Source organism: Salvelinus namaycush, chromosome 39 (genome assembly GCF_016432855.1).
Source record: "Salvelinus namaycush isolate Seneca chromosome 39, SaNama_1.0, whole genome shotgun sequence".
NCBI classification, from domain to species: Eukaryota; Metazoa; Chordata; class Actinopteri; order Salmoniformes; family Salmonidae; genus Salvelinus; species Salvelinus namaycush.
This window is the reverse complement of record NC_052345.1, coordinates 3,874,948-3,890,711: the sequence shown is the minus strand read 5'-3', so window position 1 is coordinate 3,890,711 and position 15,764 is coordinate 3,874,948. Positions and strand designations below refer to the sequence as shown.

The 15,764-nt window shown below is 41.5% G+C and overlaps 1 protein-coding gene across 4 annotated transcripts in view; it reads left to right on the top strand.

The window, feature by feature from the left end:
* LOC120032417 (zinc finger protein 883-like) overlaps positions 1–15,764 on the top strand; it is a 74,046-nt gene that overhangs the window by 43,522 nt on the left and 14,760 nt on the right. Inside the window, exons 1-2 of one of the 4 annotated variants that reach the window (XM_038978518.1) lie at positions 5,004–5,108; positions 11,892–12,024. In XM_038978518.1, coding sequence (XP_038834446.1) covers positions 5,100–5,108; positions 11,892–12,024 — 142 coding nt within the window. In that variant the 5' untranslated portion in view covers positions 5,004–5,099. The other 3 variants (XM_038978516.1, XM_038978519.1, XM_038978521.1) reach the window with 3 other exon arrangements.

Here is a 15,764-nt window from a genome sequence, read left to right as displayed (position 1 = left end):
AATAAACGATAAAATTTAAGACGGAATGTAGTATGTTCAATACCGGAGATAAATAATAAAGTGCGTGCCCTCATTCACACGCGCCACAAGACTACAGTCCAAATGAGAGCCACCTTGAAAAACTACAACTACTAACTCATTTTTCAAAAACAAGCTTGAAACCCTTTCTAAAGACTGTTGACATCTAGTGGAAGCCATAGGAACTGCAATCTGGGAGGAATTCCTTTGAATATCCCATAGACAAGCATTTGAATGGGCTGAGACCTCAACAAAAAAAAATCTGGATGGATTCTCCTCGGGTTTTCGCCTGCCATATCAGTTCTGTTATACTCACAGACATTATTTTAACAGTTTTAGAAACTTCCGAGTGTTTTCTATCCAATGCCACCAATTATATGCATAGGCTTCTGGGCCTGAGTAACAGGCAGTTTACTTTGGGCACGTCAGTCATCCGAACTTCCGAATACTGCCCCCTAGCCTTAAGATTTATTAATAAATGATCTCTTACCAAGCTTGATGATTGATGACTGACTTGCCTAGTTAAATAAAGGTTAAAGAAAAAAATAATAAGAATGACTGTGGTCATTTTTGTTTCTTTCTGTTCTAAATGGAGACAGCATATTGGATTGTCTAAAAATGTGGGAAATTTAATAATAAACAGTTGATATAAATAGGTTGTCTTTATTAAAGCGGTAGCACAACTTGACATAGGTGTAATCTACATAATAATTACCATCTTTCTCCTCTCTGTTGCTGTTCAATATATAGTCATCTACACTGTTAACTGGGGCACAGATCTGTAGGCCCATGTGACATCATTAGTCATGTTGCATCAAGTGTCTTCAGGTCTTTGAAATGTGCTATGTAAGTTCCATGTCTTATTGTAATTATTATAAGTAAGCTGCGTCATGCATGTTAATGACTTAAAGAGGAAGGAAAAGGAATGTCTGTATAAGATACTTGTGTCCTGACTACTTAAATATGAGTCAACCACAGAACTCACACTTCCTGTTTCTATGCACTGCCAGTCAGTTGACTTACAAGACCTCCCTCCTTCACTTCACTCTGTAAGTACTCTTGACTTGTATATCTTGAAAAATTGTGTTTGATAGATTTAGTGATAAACCATATATTGTGATAATGACAGGGTCCCATGTATCAATACTATAGTCATGATTATGAGAATTTAACAGATCTGAAGAATCTAGCTTAGATTGTAGGACGGCCGGGGTTGTTAAGCATATCCCAGTTTAGGACACCTAACAGTACAAACTCTGAAGATAAATGTGGGGCAATTAATTCTCATATGGTGTCCAGGGCACAGCTGGGGGCTAAGGGGGGTCTATAACAAGTGGCAACAGTGAGACTTATTTATGGAAAGGTGGATTTTTAAAAGCTCGAACTGTTTGGGCACAGACCTGGATAGCATGACAGAACTCTGCAGGCTGTCTCTGCAGTAGATTGCAACTCCACCCCCTTTGGCAGTTCTATCTTGGCAGAAAATGTTGTAGTTGGGGATGGAAATTTCAGAATTTTTGGTGGCCTTCCTAAGCCAGGATTCAGACACAGCTAGAACATCAGGGTTGGCGCAGTGTGCTAAAGCAGTGAAAAAAAATCTTGGGGAGGAGGCTTAACATGCATGAAATCAAGGCTTTCAAAGCTTTTACGGTTACAGAAATCAACAAATGAGAGCACCTGGGGAATAGGAGTGGAACTGGGGGCAACAGGGCCTGGGTTAACCTCTACATCACCAGAAGAACAGAGGAGGAGTAGGATAAGGGTACGGCTAAAGGCTATAAGAACTGGTCGTCTAGTGCGTTGGGGACAGAGAATAAAAGGAGCAGATTTCTGGGAGTGGTAGAATAGATTCAGGGCATAATGTACAGACAATGGTATGGTAGGATGTGAGTACATTGGAGGTAAACCTAGGCATTGAGTGACGATGAGAGAGGTTTCGTCTCTGGAGGCACCAGTTAAGCCAGGTGAGGTCTCTACATGTGTGTGGGGTTGGCCAAAAGAGCTATGTAAGGCATTTTGAGCGGGACTGAGGGCTCTACAGTGAAATAAAACAATAAGAACTAGCCAAGACAGTAGTAGACAAGGCATATTGACATTAGAGAGAGGCATAAAGCAATCACAGGTGGTTGCCCTTTTTCTCTGGGTTGTTCAACCTACAAACAATTCAAGATGCTTCTTAGTGTTATTCTGGTGTGTTCAGTGTTAGGCGTCCCCATGTCACTTTAGTAATTGTCTCTCACATCTCACTGATTGACACTTCTCTATGGTTTCCATTCACACTCAACTCAGCAACTACGGCAATAAAGTGTGGACAAAAAAAGCCAGGTGATGGTGTCTCCCATCAACACATTGTTTGAACAGAAAGTAACACTGACCTGTAGCACCAGCTGTCCTCTGAGTGACAACCCCACCTACATTTGGTGGTTTTTTACAAGAATGGACAACGTCTAGCATGGTTATCCAAGTCCACATTGTCAGCTAAGAGATATCATTCAGACAGCTACTCCTGTGAAAGGCTTTGAGGGTCTCCTTTCTCCTGCTGTGTGTGAGTGTTTAAAAAAAATCTAAGATGACCCAATGCAACAATGGATACTATTACAGATATAACTTTAGTCAGTGTTTATTTACAGTACAGTGGAACTACTGTAACTAATTGATGGACCTCCAATTGTTTGTTGTTTTTGGTCAGAACTGTTTCAACGTGACTTACACCCATCAGAGTATCTGTGCTTTGAAGGGCTCAACAGTGGAACTGCCCTGCACATATAGACACCCAAATATTCATGACGTTTTAAAAGCAAACTAGTATATTCAGAGAAACGTGATGAAGTGCTTAAAGCCCTGAACTTGGACACAGAGCATGCAGATCGTGCTGAGTACCTTAAGGCCCCCAAAAAAGACCTTGCGATTCAAGAGAAGGACTGCACCCTGAAAATCACAGACCTAAGAGAGAACGATTCTGCTGAGTACAAGTTCAGATTTATAACAGAATTTAGAGAATGGGGGTACAGCTTCCCTGTAACAACTCTGAATGTCACAGGTAATATATAATATCTACTACTTCTACAACTACTAATACAGGTAATATTACACAAACAGTTTAAGATATGGAGTCTTCGTCTATGGCACAGAGTACTGACAAAGTGATGTTTCTACACCTAATTTCAGGTCTGCAGGTGAAGGTGACTCCAGCCACAGAGAAAGGGAATCTGACACTGACCTGTAGCACCACCTGTACTCTAACTGAACCCCACCTACTTCTGGTACAAGAACTAAAAACATCTCACCAACTCAAAGACTCAAGAAAACTCCCTGATCCTAGACCCAGTCAGTAAAGAGGATGCAGGCAGATACTCCTGTGCTGTAGAAGGCTGCAATAGCCCACCCAATGCACCTACCTCATCCCCATATTGTTTTTATTTACTTTTCTGCTCTTTTGCACACCAGTATTTCTACTTGCACATCTTCATCTGCTCATCTATCACTCCAGTGTTAATTTGCTAAATTGTAGTTACTTCGCTACTATGGCCTATTTATTGCCTTACCTCGTCACGCCAGACTTTCTTTTTTTTCTATTGTGTTATTGACTGTACGCTTGTTTATTCCATGTGTAACTCTGTGTTGTTGTTTGTGTCGCACTGCTTTGCTTTATCTTGGCCAGGTCGCAATTGTAAATGAGAACTTGTTCTCAACTAGCTTACCTGGTTAAATAAAGGTGAAATAAAAAAAATAAAAAAAACACAAGAATCTCTACTCTCCTGAAGAGACTCTCACTGTTATTTGTAAGTATTTGTAAATAAATTACTGTTTTAAACTTCACTTGTACTGTGTGTGCTCTTGTATTGAGTTGTGTTCTTTAAACTCACTCCTGAACTGGAAATACCCCCAAGCCGCACGAAGCTCGCTTTTTGGTGGCAGAGATTGTTAATAGTTTAAGAGGGATGTCACGTGTGTTTGCAAGACAGAGAATCTGAGATCTGATCTCCTTGCGAGCTAGTGAGGGAGCAGCAGCGTGATGCTGGTTACAATCTTCTTACCATTTAACTAGCAGCATACCAACCTGCATCCCACTGCTGGCTTGCTTCTGAAGCTAAATAGGGTTAGTCCTGGTTGGTCACTTGATGGGAGACCAGATGCTGTTGGAGGGCCACTAGGAAGCACTCTTCCTCTGGTCTGAATTTTTTTCCCCCACTGCCCAGGGCAGTGATTGGGGACATTACCCTGTGTAAGGTGCTGTCTTTCAGATGGGACGTTAAACAGGTGTCCTTGACTCTCTGTGGTCACTAAAGATCTAAATTCCCAATCTGGCCCTCAACCCATCATGCCCAACTAATCATTTCCATCTTCCAATTGGCTGATTCATCCCCTCTTCCCTCCCCTGTAACTATTCCCCAGGTCGTTGCTATGAATTAGAATGTGTTCTCAGTCAATTTACGTGTTACAATGGGGAGGCAGGTAGCTTAGTGGTTAGAGCTTTGGACTAGTAACTGAAAGGTTGCAAGTTCAAATCCCCAAGCTGACAAGGTACACATCTGTCGTTCTGCTCCTGAACAGGCAGTTAACCCACTGTTCCTAGGCTGTCATTGAAAATAAGAATTTGTTCTTAACTGATTTGCCTAGTTAAATAAAGGTAAAATAAAAAATATGTACTTACTAACACAATATAGGAAGTTTATTATAAAATTATTCATTCATATTAACCTGCCAACCACTATATGAAGAAGTTAAAAAATAGATACATTTAAATTGTACCAATTGTAATGACCACCCAGAAACAGTGTTGCATCTTTTTTAATGGTATTCATGTTAAGAATCTGTGGCAAGACATCAGTAGATTTATAATGGAACAAATTCATGAAGATTTGACACAATTATGGAGAGATGTCCTGCATGAATTCTTTACCTACGATAAAAACTATTTGGATGGATATTTATATTTTTCGTTCACCCGCCGTACAGTAGGTGGCGGCAATACGCCAGTAGGTGTAGTCTGCCATAAAACCTTAAAGAAGAACAAGACAACAGCAAATTGTTGACGAGGACAGCAGTTCATATCATACAAAGAAACAGTAGCTTCCACAATGGATCGGGTAAGTCTGGTTTTAACATTATATGCCCGCTGTGTTGTATAAAATGTCTAGGCCTAGTTTTCATCATCTTTGAACCTCCACATACCTGTGTTCTGTTTTGGGCGGCAGGTAGCCTAGTGGTTAGAATCGCCGAGCTGACAAGGTAAACATCTGTCGTTCTGTCCCTGAAAAAGGCTGTTAATCCGTTGTTCATAGGCCGTCATTCTAAATAAGAATTTCTTCTTAACGGACTTGCCTAGTTAAAGTAAATACATTTTTTAAAAGTTGCCTACAACTATATAATTTGTATTGTAACCACCCTGGATTTATAAGCACGGATACCGACACTGCAGCTAGAGCATGCTTTTGCGGCACAGTCGATAGCGGGCTGGACTTCGGGCTAGAAGGTCGAGGGTTCGAGACCTGCTCCCAGCTTGTTTCATTACAGTATTTATTATGGATCCCCATTAGCTGCCAAGGCAGCAGCTGCTCTTCCTGGGGTCCAGCAAAATTAAGGCAGTTCATACAATCATGTTTAGGAATCTGTGACTATGACATAATTCTCTCCTTCCTCCCGAAGTGTGCAAATGTTCACATTCCTTCACTGATTTCTTATATATTAGCCATTATTTAACCAGATATTCAAGTGGCCGTTCTAGTAAAGAAAATAAATGGCTACATTCCAAACACGTTGTTTTTCCCTCGGGGGTATCCCCGTTGAAACCGGATGCAGTTTGATTGCCATCTTAAGGGAGGTCTAATTCCCTAACGTTGGCCCTCGATTTAGCTTGAAGGAACGAGTGAACAACTTTGGTCACTTGATGGGTTGATATGACCCACAATTCATTGCAAACTGTAGTCACATGTCAAACTCTGGTGGCCGCGAAGTGTCAAATTTAATCAACAACCTGCATGTTTGGTATCTCAGTAAACATGAAGCTAGCTTGCAAATTATATATATATATTAGTGTTCCTAAATTGGCTTAGTTTCGTAGTGAGGAGTGCAATTCTGAAATGTATTGGAATAAATGACCAAACTATAAAACTAGCTAGCCAGCTATGGGTAACTGTAGCTGGCTACCTGACAGGAGTGCTAGTGTTGGGGATTTTCGAGTACCTATACTGTTTTCGTAGAAGTAGTCAGCAGAATCGATATGGAGTTAACCATTAGTATATGTGTAACCAGAACCTATGTGCAAGCTGGGTCAATACAGGCTTAACCATTCTGGGTCATGTCTGGTCTTGTGAAGGCTATTGGACATGCACATTAGTTAATCATTGATAGGCACCATTAGCCTGGTCTTGTGAAGGCTATTGGACATGCACATTAGTTAATCATTGATAGTTACCATTAGCCTGGTCTTGTGAAGGCTATTGGACATGCACATTAGTTAATCATTGATAGGCACCATTAGCCTGGTCTTGTGAAGGCTATTGGACATGCACATTAGTTAATCATTGATAGGCACCATTAGCCTGGTCTTGTGAAGGCTATTGGACATGCACATTAGTTAATCATTGATAGGCACCATTAGCCTGGTCTTGTGAAGGCTATTGGACATGCACATTAGTTAATCATTGATAGGCACCATTAGCCTGGTCTTGTGAAGGCTATTGGACATGCACATTAGTTAATCATTGATAGTTACCATTAGCCTGGTCTTGTGAAGGCTATTGGACATGCACATTAGTTAATAATTTACAGGAACCACTAGACATGTACCTGTATTAGGAAGGCACAGTTGAAGTCGGAAGTTCATACTCCGTAGCCAAATACATTTAAACTCAGTTTCACAATTCCTGACACTTAATCCTAGTAAAAATTCCCTGTCTTAGGTCAGTTAGGATCACCACTTTATTTTAAGAATGTGAAATGTTAGAATAATAGTTGAGAGAATGATTTATTTAAGCTTTTATTTCTTTCATCACATTCCCAGTGGGTCAGAAGTTTACACTCACGCTTTTTCAGTTCTGCCCACATTTTCTATAGGATTGAGATCAGGGCTTTGTGATGGCCACTCCAGTACCTTGACTTTGTTGTCCTTAAGCCATTTTGCCACAACTTTGGAAGTATGCTTGGGGTCATTGTCCATTTGGAAGACCAGTTTGCGTCCAAGCATTAACATCCTGACTGATGTCTTGATGTTGTTTCAATATATCCATATAACTTTCCTGCCTCATGATGCCATCTATTTTGTGAAGTGCTCCAGTCCCTCCTGCAGCAAAGCACCCCCAAATCATGATGCTGCCAAAACATGACCCCTGTTCTTCACGGTTGGGATGGAGTTCTTCGTCTTGCAAGCCTCCCCCTTTTTCCTCCAAAACATAACGATGGTCATTATGGCCAAACAATTCTAATTTTGTTTCATCAGACGAAAGGACATTTCTCCAAAATATGATCTTTGTCCCCATGTGCAGTTGCAAACCGTAGTCTGGCTTTTTTATGGCGGTTTTGGAGCAGTGGCTTCTTCCTTGCTGTGCGGCCTTTCAGGTTATGTTGATATAGGACTCATTTTACTGTGGATATAGATACTTTTGTACCTGTTTCCCCCAGCATCTTCGCAAGGTCCTTTGCTGTTCTGGGATTGATTTGCACTTTTCACAAAGTACGTTCATCTCTAGGAGACAGAACGCGTCTACTTCCTGAGCGGTATGACGGCTGCGTGGTCCCATGGTGTTTATACTTGCGTACTATTGTTTGTACAGATGAACGTGGTACCTTCAGTTTGGAAATTGCTCCCAAGGATGAACCAGACTTGTGGAGGTCCACAATTATTTTCTACAGTTTTTGGCTGATTTCTGTTGATTTTCCCATGATGTCAAGCAAAGAGGCATTGAGTTTGAAGGTTGGCCTTGAAATACATCCAAAGGTACACCTTCAATTGACTCAAATTATGTCAATCATCAAGGAACCCACCAGGTACAACCCTAAATCCGTAAACATGGGCACCCTAATAGACATTATCCTGACCAACTTGCCCTCCAAATACACCTCTGCTGTCTTCAATCAAGATCTCAGCGATCACTGCCTCATTGCCTGTATCCGCTACGGGTCCGCGGTGAAACGACCACACCTCATCACTGTCAAACTCTCCCTAAAACACTTCTGCGAGCAGGCCTTTCTAATCGACCTGGCCCGGGTACCCTGGAAGGATATTGACCTCATCCCGTCAGTTGAGGATGCTTGGTCATTCTTTAAAAGTTACTTCCTCACCATATTAGACAAGCATGCTCTGTTCAAAAAATGCAGAACTAAGAACAGATATAGCCCTTGGTTCACTCCAGACCTGACTGCCCTCGACCAGCACAAAAACATCCTGTGGCGAACTGCAATAGCATCGAAGAGCCCCCGCGATATGCAACTGTTCAGGGAAGTCAGGAACCAATACACGCAGTCAGGAAAGCAAAGGCCAGCTTTTTCAAGCAGAAATTTGCATCCTGTAGCTCTAACTCCAAAAAGTTCTGGGATACTGTAAATTCCATGGAGAACAAGAGCACCTCCTCCCAGCTGCCCACTGCACTGAGGCTAGGCAACACGGTCACCACCGATAAATCCGTGATAATCGAAAACTTCAACAAGCATTTCTCAACGGCTGGCCATACCTTCCTCCTGGCGACTCCAACCTTGGCCAACAGCCCCGCCCCCGTCTTCATCGACCTGGCCAAGGCTTTCGACTCTGTCAATCACTATATTCTTATCGGCAGACTCAGTAGCCTCGGTTTTTCTAATGACTGCCTTGCCTGGTTCACCAACTACTTTGCAGACAGAGTTCAGTGTGTCAAATCGGAGGGCATGCTGTCCGGTCCTCTGGCAGTCTCTATGGGGGTACCTCAGGGATCAATTCTCGGGCCGAATCTTTTCTCTGTATATATCAATGATGTTGCTCTTGCTGCGGGCGATTCCCTGATCCACCTCTACGCAGACGACACTATTCTGTATACTTCTGGCCCTTCCTTGGACACTGTGCTATTTAACATCCAAACGAGCTTCAATGCCATACAACACTCCTTCCGTGGCCTCCAACTGCTCTTAAACGCTAGTAAAACCAAATGCATGCTTTTCAACCGTTCGCTGCCTGCACCCGCATGCCCGACTAGCATCACCACCCTGGACGGTTCCGTCCTAGAATATGTGGACATCTATAAGTACCTAGGTGTCTGGCTAGACTGCAAACTCTCCTTCCAGACTCATATCAAACATCTCCAATCCAAAATCAAATCTAGAGTCGGCTTTCTATTTCGCAACAAAGCCTCCTCCACTCACGCCGCCAAACTTACCCTAGTAAAACTGACTATCCTACCGATCCTCGACTTCGGCGATGTCATCTACAAAATAGCTTCCAATACTCTACTCAGCAAACTGGATGCAGTTTATCACAGTGCCATCCGTTTTGTTACTAAAGCACCTTATACGACCCACCACTGCGACCTGTATGCCCTAGTCGGCTGGCCCTCGCCACATGTTCGTCGTCAGACCCACTGGCTCTAGGTCATCTACAAGGCTATGCTAGGTAAAGTGCCGCCTTATCTCAGTTCACTGGTCACGATGGCTACACCCACCCATAGGGCGCGCTCCAGCAGGTGTATCTCACTGATCATCCCTAAAGCCAAAACCTAATTTGGACGCCTTTCCTTCCAGTTCTCTGCTGCCTGCGACTGGAACGAATTGCAACAATCTCTGAAGTTGGAGACTTTTATCTCCCTCAACAACTTTAAACATCTGCTATCCGAGCAGCTAACCGATCGCTGCAGCTGTACATAGTCCATCGGTATATTGCCCACCCAATTTACCTACCTCACCCCCCATACTGCTTTTATTTATTTACTTTTCTGCTCTTTTGCACACCAGTATCTCTACTTGCACATGATCATCTGATGATTTATCACTCCAGTGTTAATCTGCTAAATTGTAATTATTTGATTTATTGCCTACCTCCTCATGCCTTTTGCACACATTGTATATAGATTCTCTTTTTTCTACCATGTTATTGACTTGTTTATTGTTTACTCCATGTGTAACTCTGTGTTGTTGTCTGTTCACACTGCTATGCTTTATCTTGGCCAGGTCGCAGTTGCAAATGAGATCTTGTTCTCAACTAGCCTACCTGGTTAAATAAAGGTGAAATAAAATTTTTTTTTTTTTAAATTAGCCTATCAGAAGCTTCTAAAGCCATGACACAATTTTCTGTAATTTTCCAAGCTGTTTAAAGGCACAGTCAACTTAGTTTATGTAAACTTCTGACCCACTGGAATTGTGATACAGTGAAATAATCTGTCTGTAAACAATTGTTGGAAAAATGACTTGTGTCATGCACTAAGTAGATGTCCTAACCGACTTGCCAAAACTATAGTTTGTTTACAAGAAATTTGTGGAGTGGTTGAAAACGAGTTTTAAAGACTCCAACCTAAGTGTATGTAAACTTTCGACTTCAACTCTATGTTTGTATTAATTAAGTACTATTAGACATGCACCTGTATTAGGTATGTATGTATGTATGGGGCGGCAGGAAGTGTTGGGCCAGTAACCGAAAGATTGCTAGATCGAATCCCCAAGCTGACAAGATAAAAATCTGTCATTCTTTTCCTGAACAAGGCGGTTAACCCACTGTTCATAGGCCGTCATTGTAAATAAGAATGTGTTCTTAACTGACTTGCCTAGTTTAAAAATATTTATATATATTTTTTGTGTGTGTGTGTTAGTACTATGGTGACGCCACCAGTATAATCTAAGATGGGCGTAAATAAGTCAGAAGTGAGACAAAAAGATAATGGTGGTGAAATGTCAAAGGGTATTTTACAGAAAGAGGAGTGACTATGTAAGGATGAAACTGTATTGAAGGAATGTCCTGAGACTGGAAAAGTCAGATGATCCTTGGACCAGCTCGGCTTTGTTAATTTGAAATAAAGTCTATTTGAATTCAGAAGTTCGGGTATCTGAGAAATATTATTGGACCAATATTTCCTTGACACTAGCTAGATACGTTAGCTTACTAGGTACATTTATAGCTTTAGGTTGTTTGTTTTTAAGTTAAACTTCAAGATTTCCACCAAGGACGTTGCCTCACCCATAATCACTCTCCCTCGCTTGGGCAAGGGACATTTTAAGGTACACTCGGATGTAAAACGCAATTCAAGAGCTGAGGGTTTAGGGCCGAGGGTTGTTGAGTTTGAAACGCAGCTGGAAGGCAATCGGGAAGAGGCAAGATCAGGTGGGACCATTATAGCCAATGAGAGGGCAGATAAGCGTGTTCACGAGTTGCCACAATGTCAAACGTCTATATCGTATTTGTATTTATTTAGGGTTAGGCATAAAGTTAGTGTTTAAGGTTAGGGTTAAAATCACATTTAAAAAGATCCATTGTAGAAATGGGTGTGGTTTGTGGTAACTAGTGACGACCAGGCACTACTCCCATAAAAAGTGTTTTTCCCCCCCCCTCAAAGTTGCCGGGATGTGACGTGTCCTACTTTTACCAATACACTCCTAACAACCAACTCGTTACGAAAATGTATATTGATCAAATAAGCCAGAAGCCGTATCTTGGGCCCAGTTATCCCTCTTGCTTCTCCTCTTCCGTGTTGTTTGATAGGAAATGACTGGTATGAGATATATGGTGGAAACTAGCCCATGCCCACCAATCCAATGCTCTTAGATTTGAGGGTTGTAGGGAACATTTCAGGTAAAAGGGGAAATTCGAAGGATGCACCCAAATCAGAGGTTCAGACTGAATATTTAATACAATATTTGGTTTAATGATCAACTGTAATACTTCTTGTGGCCAACAGAAATGTTTCTTCACCCTCCAGGAGTCCCCAAGTCGACCGCCTCTCCGTACTTTACTGCTGGTTCTGGTCGACTGCAGGAAAACACCGGGGCAGAGTGGAACTGAGAGAGGAGAAGAGGAACATGGAGATATGATTTCATTAAGTAAAAACCATGGTGTGTGGATTACTCTGCTTCTTTAACAATTAATTGGTTAATTATATATTGATGAAAATATTTGGTAGTCCCCCCAAAAATGTTTGATTTCACCTAATTTTAACATTCTTTCATGAAGAGCACATGTTCAGCTTCATAAAAACATGTTTTCCCATCTCAAGAGGTTATATGAAAATACATATTGTAGGAAGTGCCAATGTGCTAAATAAAGTAACAGCGGACTACTGAGAACAACAAAACCACTAGTTTACAATGGTGAAATAGTCCTTTAAATCAGCCATACATTTGCTCATGACAGGGGTAATGGAAGCTAGTTTTGTTCCACGGGGAGTGAAAATTGAATGCTAGCTCCACAAAAACATTATTCTACCATATCAATTTCTGGGTAAAATGGTTCACTTGCTCAGTTTTCTACAAAAAACACCAGAGAATCAATAAGACTAGAACCAGGAAACCTGCTTTTACTCTATGATTTGACTATTTAATGTTCAATGTTTCTTTTGCCCAAAAATGTAAGGAACAGTTTCACTATATTAAAACATGGGTTGAGCTTAAAATGAGGGACAGATGTAAATGAATCACTAATTACATGAAATAAATAATGTTCAGAAATGACTGTCAAAGTAACAAAATAACTAGTGCTTTACATGCACACTAATAATTTCCTATGAAACTGATTATGGCAGTAGGCTGAGTTTGGCATTAGTCATGTAAACACCTTACTCTGCAGATCTTAATTGGTGTAAGGTCATAACAGAAGGAAGCATACGCCTTTAAAAACACCTGGTTTTCTGATCAATCTTTAGAATGATTAGGACATGAAACACTTTAATCAGAGTTATAGAGGTGTATTTAATTTTTGCATGTGCTAACACAAGCAGCGCCAGCTAACTTCTTTTGACCGAGTCCAGTGAGTTCAGGAAAAACTGAAAATATGCAGATTAGAAATAGTTTGCACATAAACCTTATTTTTCCGAATTGCTTTAAAAAAAATAACAGTGGCTGTGGTAAAGTTTTTTTTTTTTGTGGCTATTTTCTGCATTTATCAAAGTCCCATCAGCCTGATTTCAGATGTGTCCATGTAAACAGGTTCATTAGAGAAATTGTTCTTTCAAAGCATGTCAACGATTTAAAATGTAATACTGGTGCACAATTTCTACTGGAAAAATATGAAAGGGACGCAAAAGGCCTTAATTACATGGAAGGACCCATCTGTTTATGGACCCATATTTGAAAAACCTAAACTATTCAATGTCTTTGTTTCACAGGGAACATCCCTAATCGTTGCTCTCTTAGTGGGAGGGGCTTATCATCTGGGGAGCCTCAACAACATCATGATGCTGACAAGAAAGAGAAGAGTCTCTCCAGACCAGAACACCTCAAGAAACACCAGCATAGAGGTATAGGGAAGAACCCTCACCACTGCTGCTCTGACTGTGGGAAGAGTTTTGCTAAACAAGACTTGACAATTCATGAGCAAATTCACACTCTAGAGCATGCATCTAAAACCTTAAAATATAATCTGAGAATTCATTCAGGGGAGGGACCTTATAACTGCTTTGATTGTGGGAAATACTTAAATCAGTCAGGAGCCCAGACTAGACACCAACACAAACACACAGGAGAGAAGCCTTATAGCTGTGATCAGTGTGGGAAGAGTTTTACTCAAGATTCCACCCTGACTACACACCAACTCATACACACAGGAGAGAAGCCTTATAGCTGTGTTCAGTGTGGGAAGAGCTTCAATCGTTCAGGATCCCTGACTGTACACCAACGAATACACACAGGAGAGAAGCCTTATAGCTGTGTTCAGTGTGGGTTGAGCTTCAATAAATCAGGAGCCCTGACTAGACACCAACGCATACACACAGGAGAGAAGCCTTATAGATGTGATCATTGTGGGAAGAGCTTCAATCATTCAGGATACCTGACTATACACCAACGCATACACACAGGAGAGAAGCCTTATAGCTGTGATCAGTGTGGGAAGAGCTTCAATAATTCAGGAAACCTGACTAAACACCAACGCATACACACAGGAGAGAAGCCTTATAGATGTGATCAGTGTGGAAAGAGCTTCAATCAATCAGGACACCTGACTATGCACCAACGCATACACACAGGAGAGAAGCCTTATAACTGTGATCAGTGTGGGAAGCGCTTCAATTATTCAGGATCCCTGACTAGACACCAACGCATACACACAGGAGAGAAGCCTTATAGCTGTGATCAGTGTAGGAAGAGCTTCAATCATTCAGGATCCCTGATTATACACCAACGCATACACACAGGAGAGAAGCCTTATAACTGTGATCAGTGTGGGAAGAGCTTCAATGATTCAGGATACCTGACTATACACCAACGCATACACACAGGAGAGAAGCCTTATAGCTGTGATCAGTGTGGAAAGAGTTTCAATCATTCAAGATCCCTGACTCTACACCAACGCATACACACAGGAGAGAAGCCTTATAGCTGTGATCAGTGTGGGAAGAGTTTTACTCAAGATTCCACCCTGACTACACACCAACTCATACACACAGGAGAGAAGCCTTATAGCTGTGTTCAGTGTGGGAAGAGCTTCAATCGTTCAGGATCCCTGACTGTACACCAACGAATACACACAGGAGAGAAGCCTTATAACTGTGATCAGTGTGGGAAGAGTTTCAGTGACTCAGGATCCCTGACTGTACACCAACGCATACACACAGGAGAGAAGCCTTATAGCTGTGTTCAGTGTGGGTTGAGCTTCAATAAATCAGGAGCCCTGACTAGACACCAACGCATACACACAGGAGAGAAGCCTTATAGATGTGATCATTGTGGGAAGCGCTTCAGTCGATCAGGAACCCTGACTACACACCAACGCATACACACAGAAGAGAAACCTTACTCCTGTCTATGTGGAAAGAGCTTTGCTCATTCAGGGTCACTGAAACAACACCAGAAAGCTCAAACATGTTTTCTTTCATCTCGTTTCTCTCTGGCACCGGTTCCAGATTCCTAAATAACATTTCAATAGAAAACATATTGCAAAGAGTTATGTCTCCCATTCTCTAACAGTTTAAGTCTGATTACCATGGTAAACTGTGTAGCATAATATGCAGCTCTGGATCCCTATGTATCAATCGTCTTGGAGTGGTGTGTGTGTGTGGTGGGGAGGAGGTGTTCAGAGCTGTATCTTATTTTATTATCTCATATTTTCCATTAAATAATGTACAATAAAATGTTTCACCAATAGTAGGGGTATATTCATGTGTGGGGGAAATGTTGTCTGAAGAGAGAGCCTTGAATTGTACATCTTGTCTCATACATCATTGGTTCCTGTAGGTGCTGGGTATAGATGTGAGGGGGAGACAGTCATGATCCCCTCAGACCTTTTGGCAGAATGCCCAGAATATGTTCTATAAGTTACATGCAGGAACCAAACGTTAATGATGAATAATGTAAATCATGCAAATATAACTTGTCTGTGTAAGCAGTATATAAGAGAACTAACGTGACTGCCCCGAAAGAGCTCCCGACCGATGTGTACTATGGTGCATTAAGTTTGTTGCAACCTTTCCAGCTTGCTGAAAGTAAAGAATGATTCATTTAAGTTTGACTGAGTCCTTGGTAGTAATTTCCACGACACATGTATTCAATACAAAAATACATTAAATCCTTTATCTTATGTCGCACTGCATGAGGCAAATGGTGGTCACACCAGATACTGACTACCGTTTTTTTAAGGTATC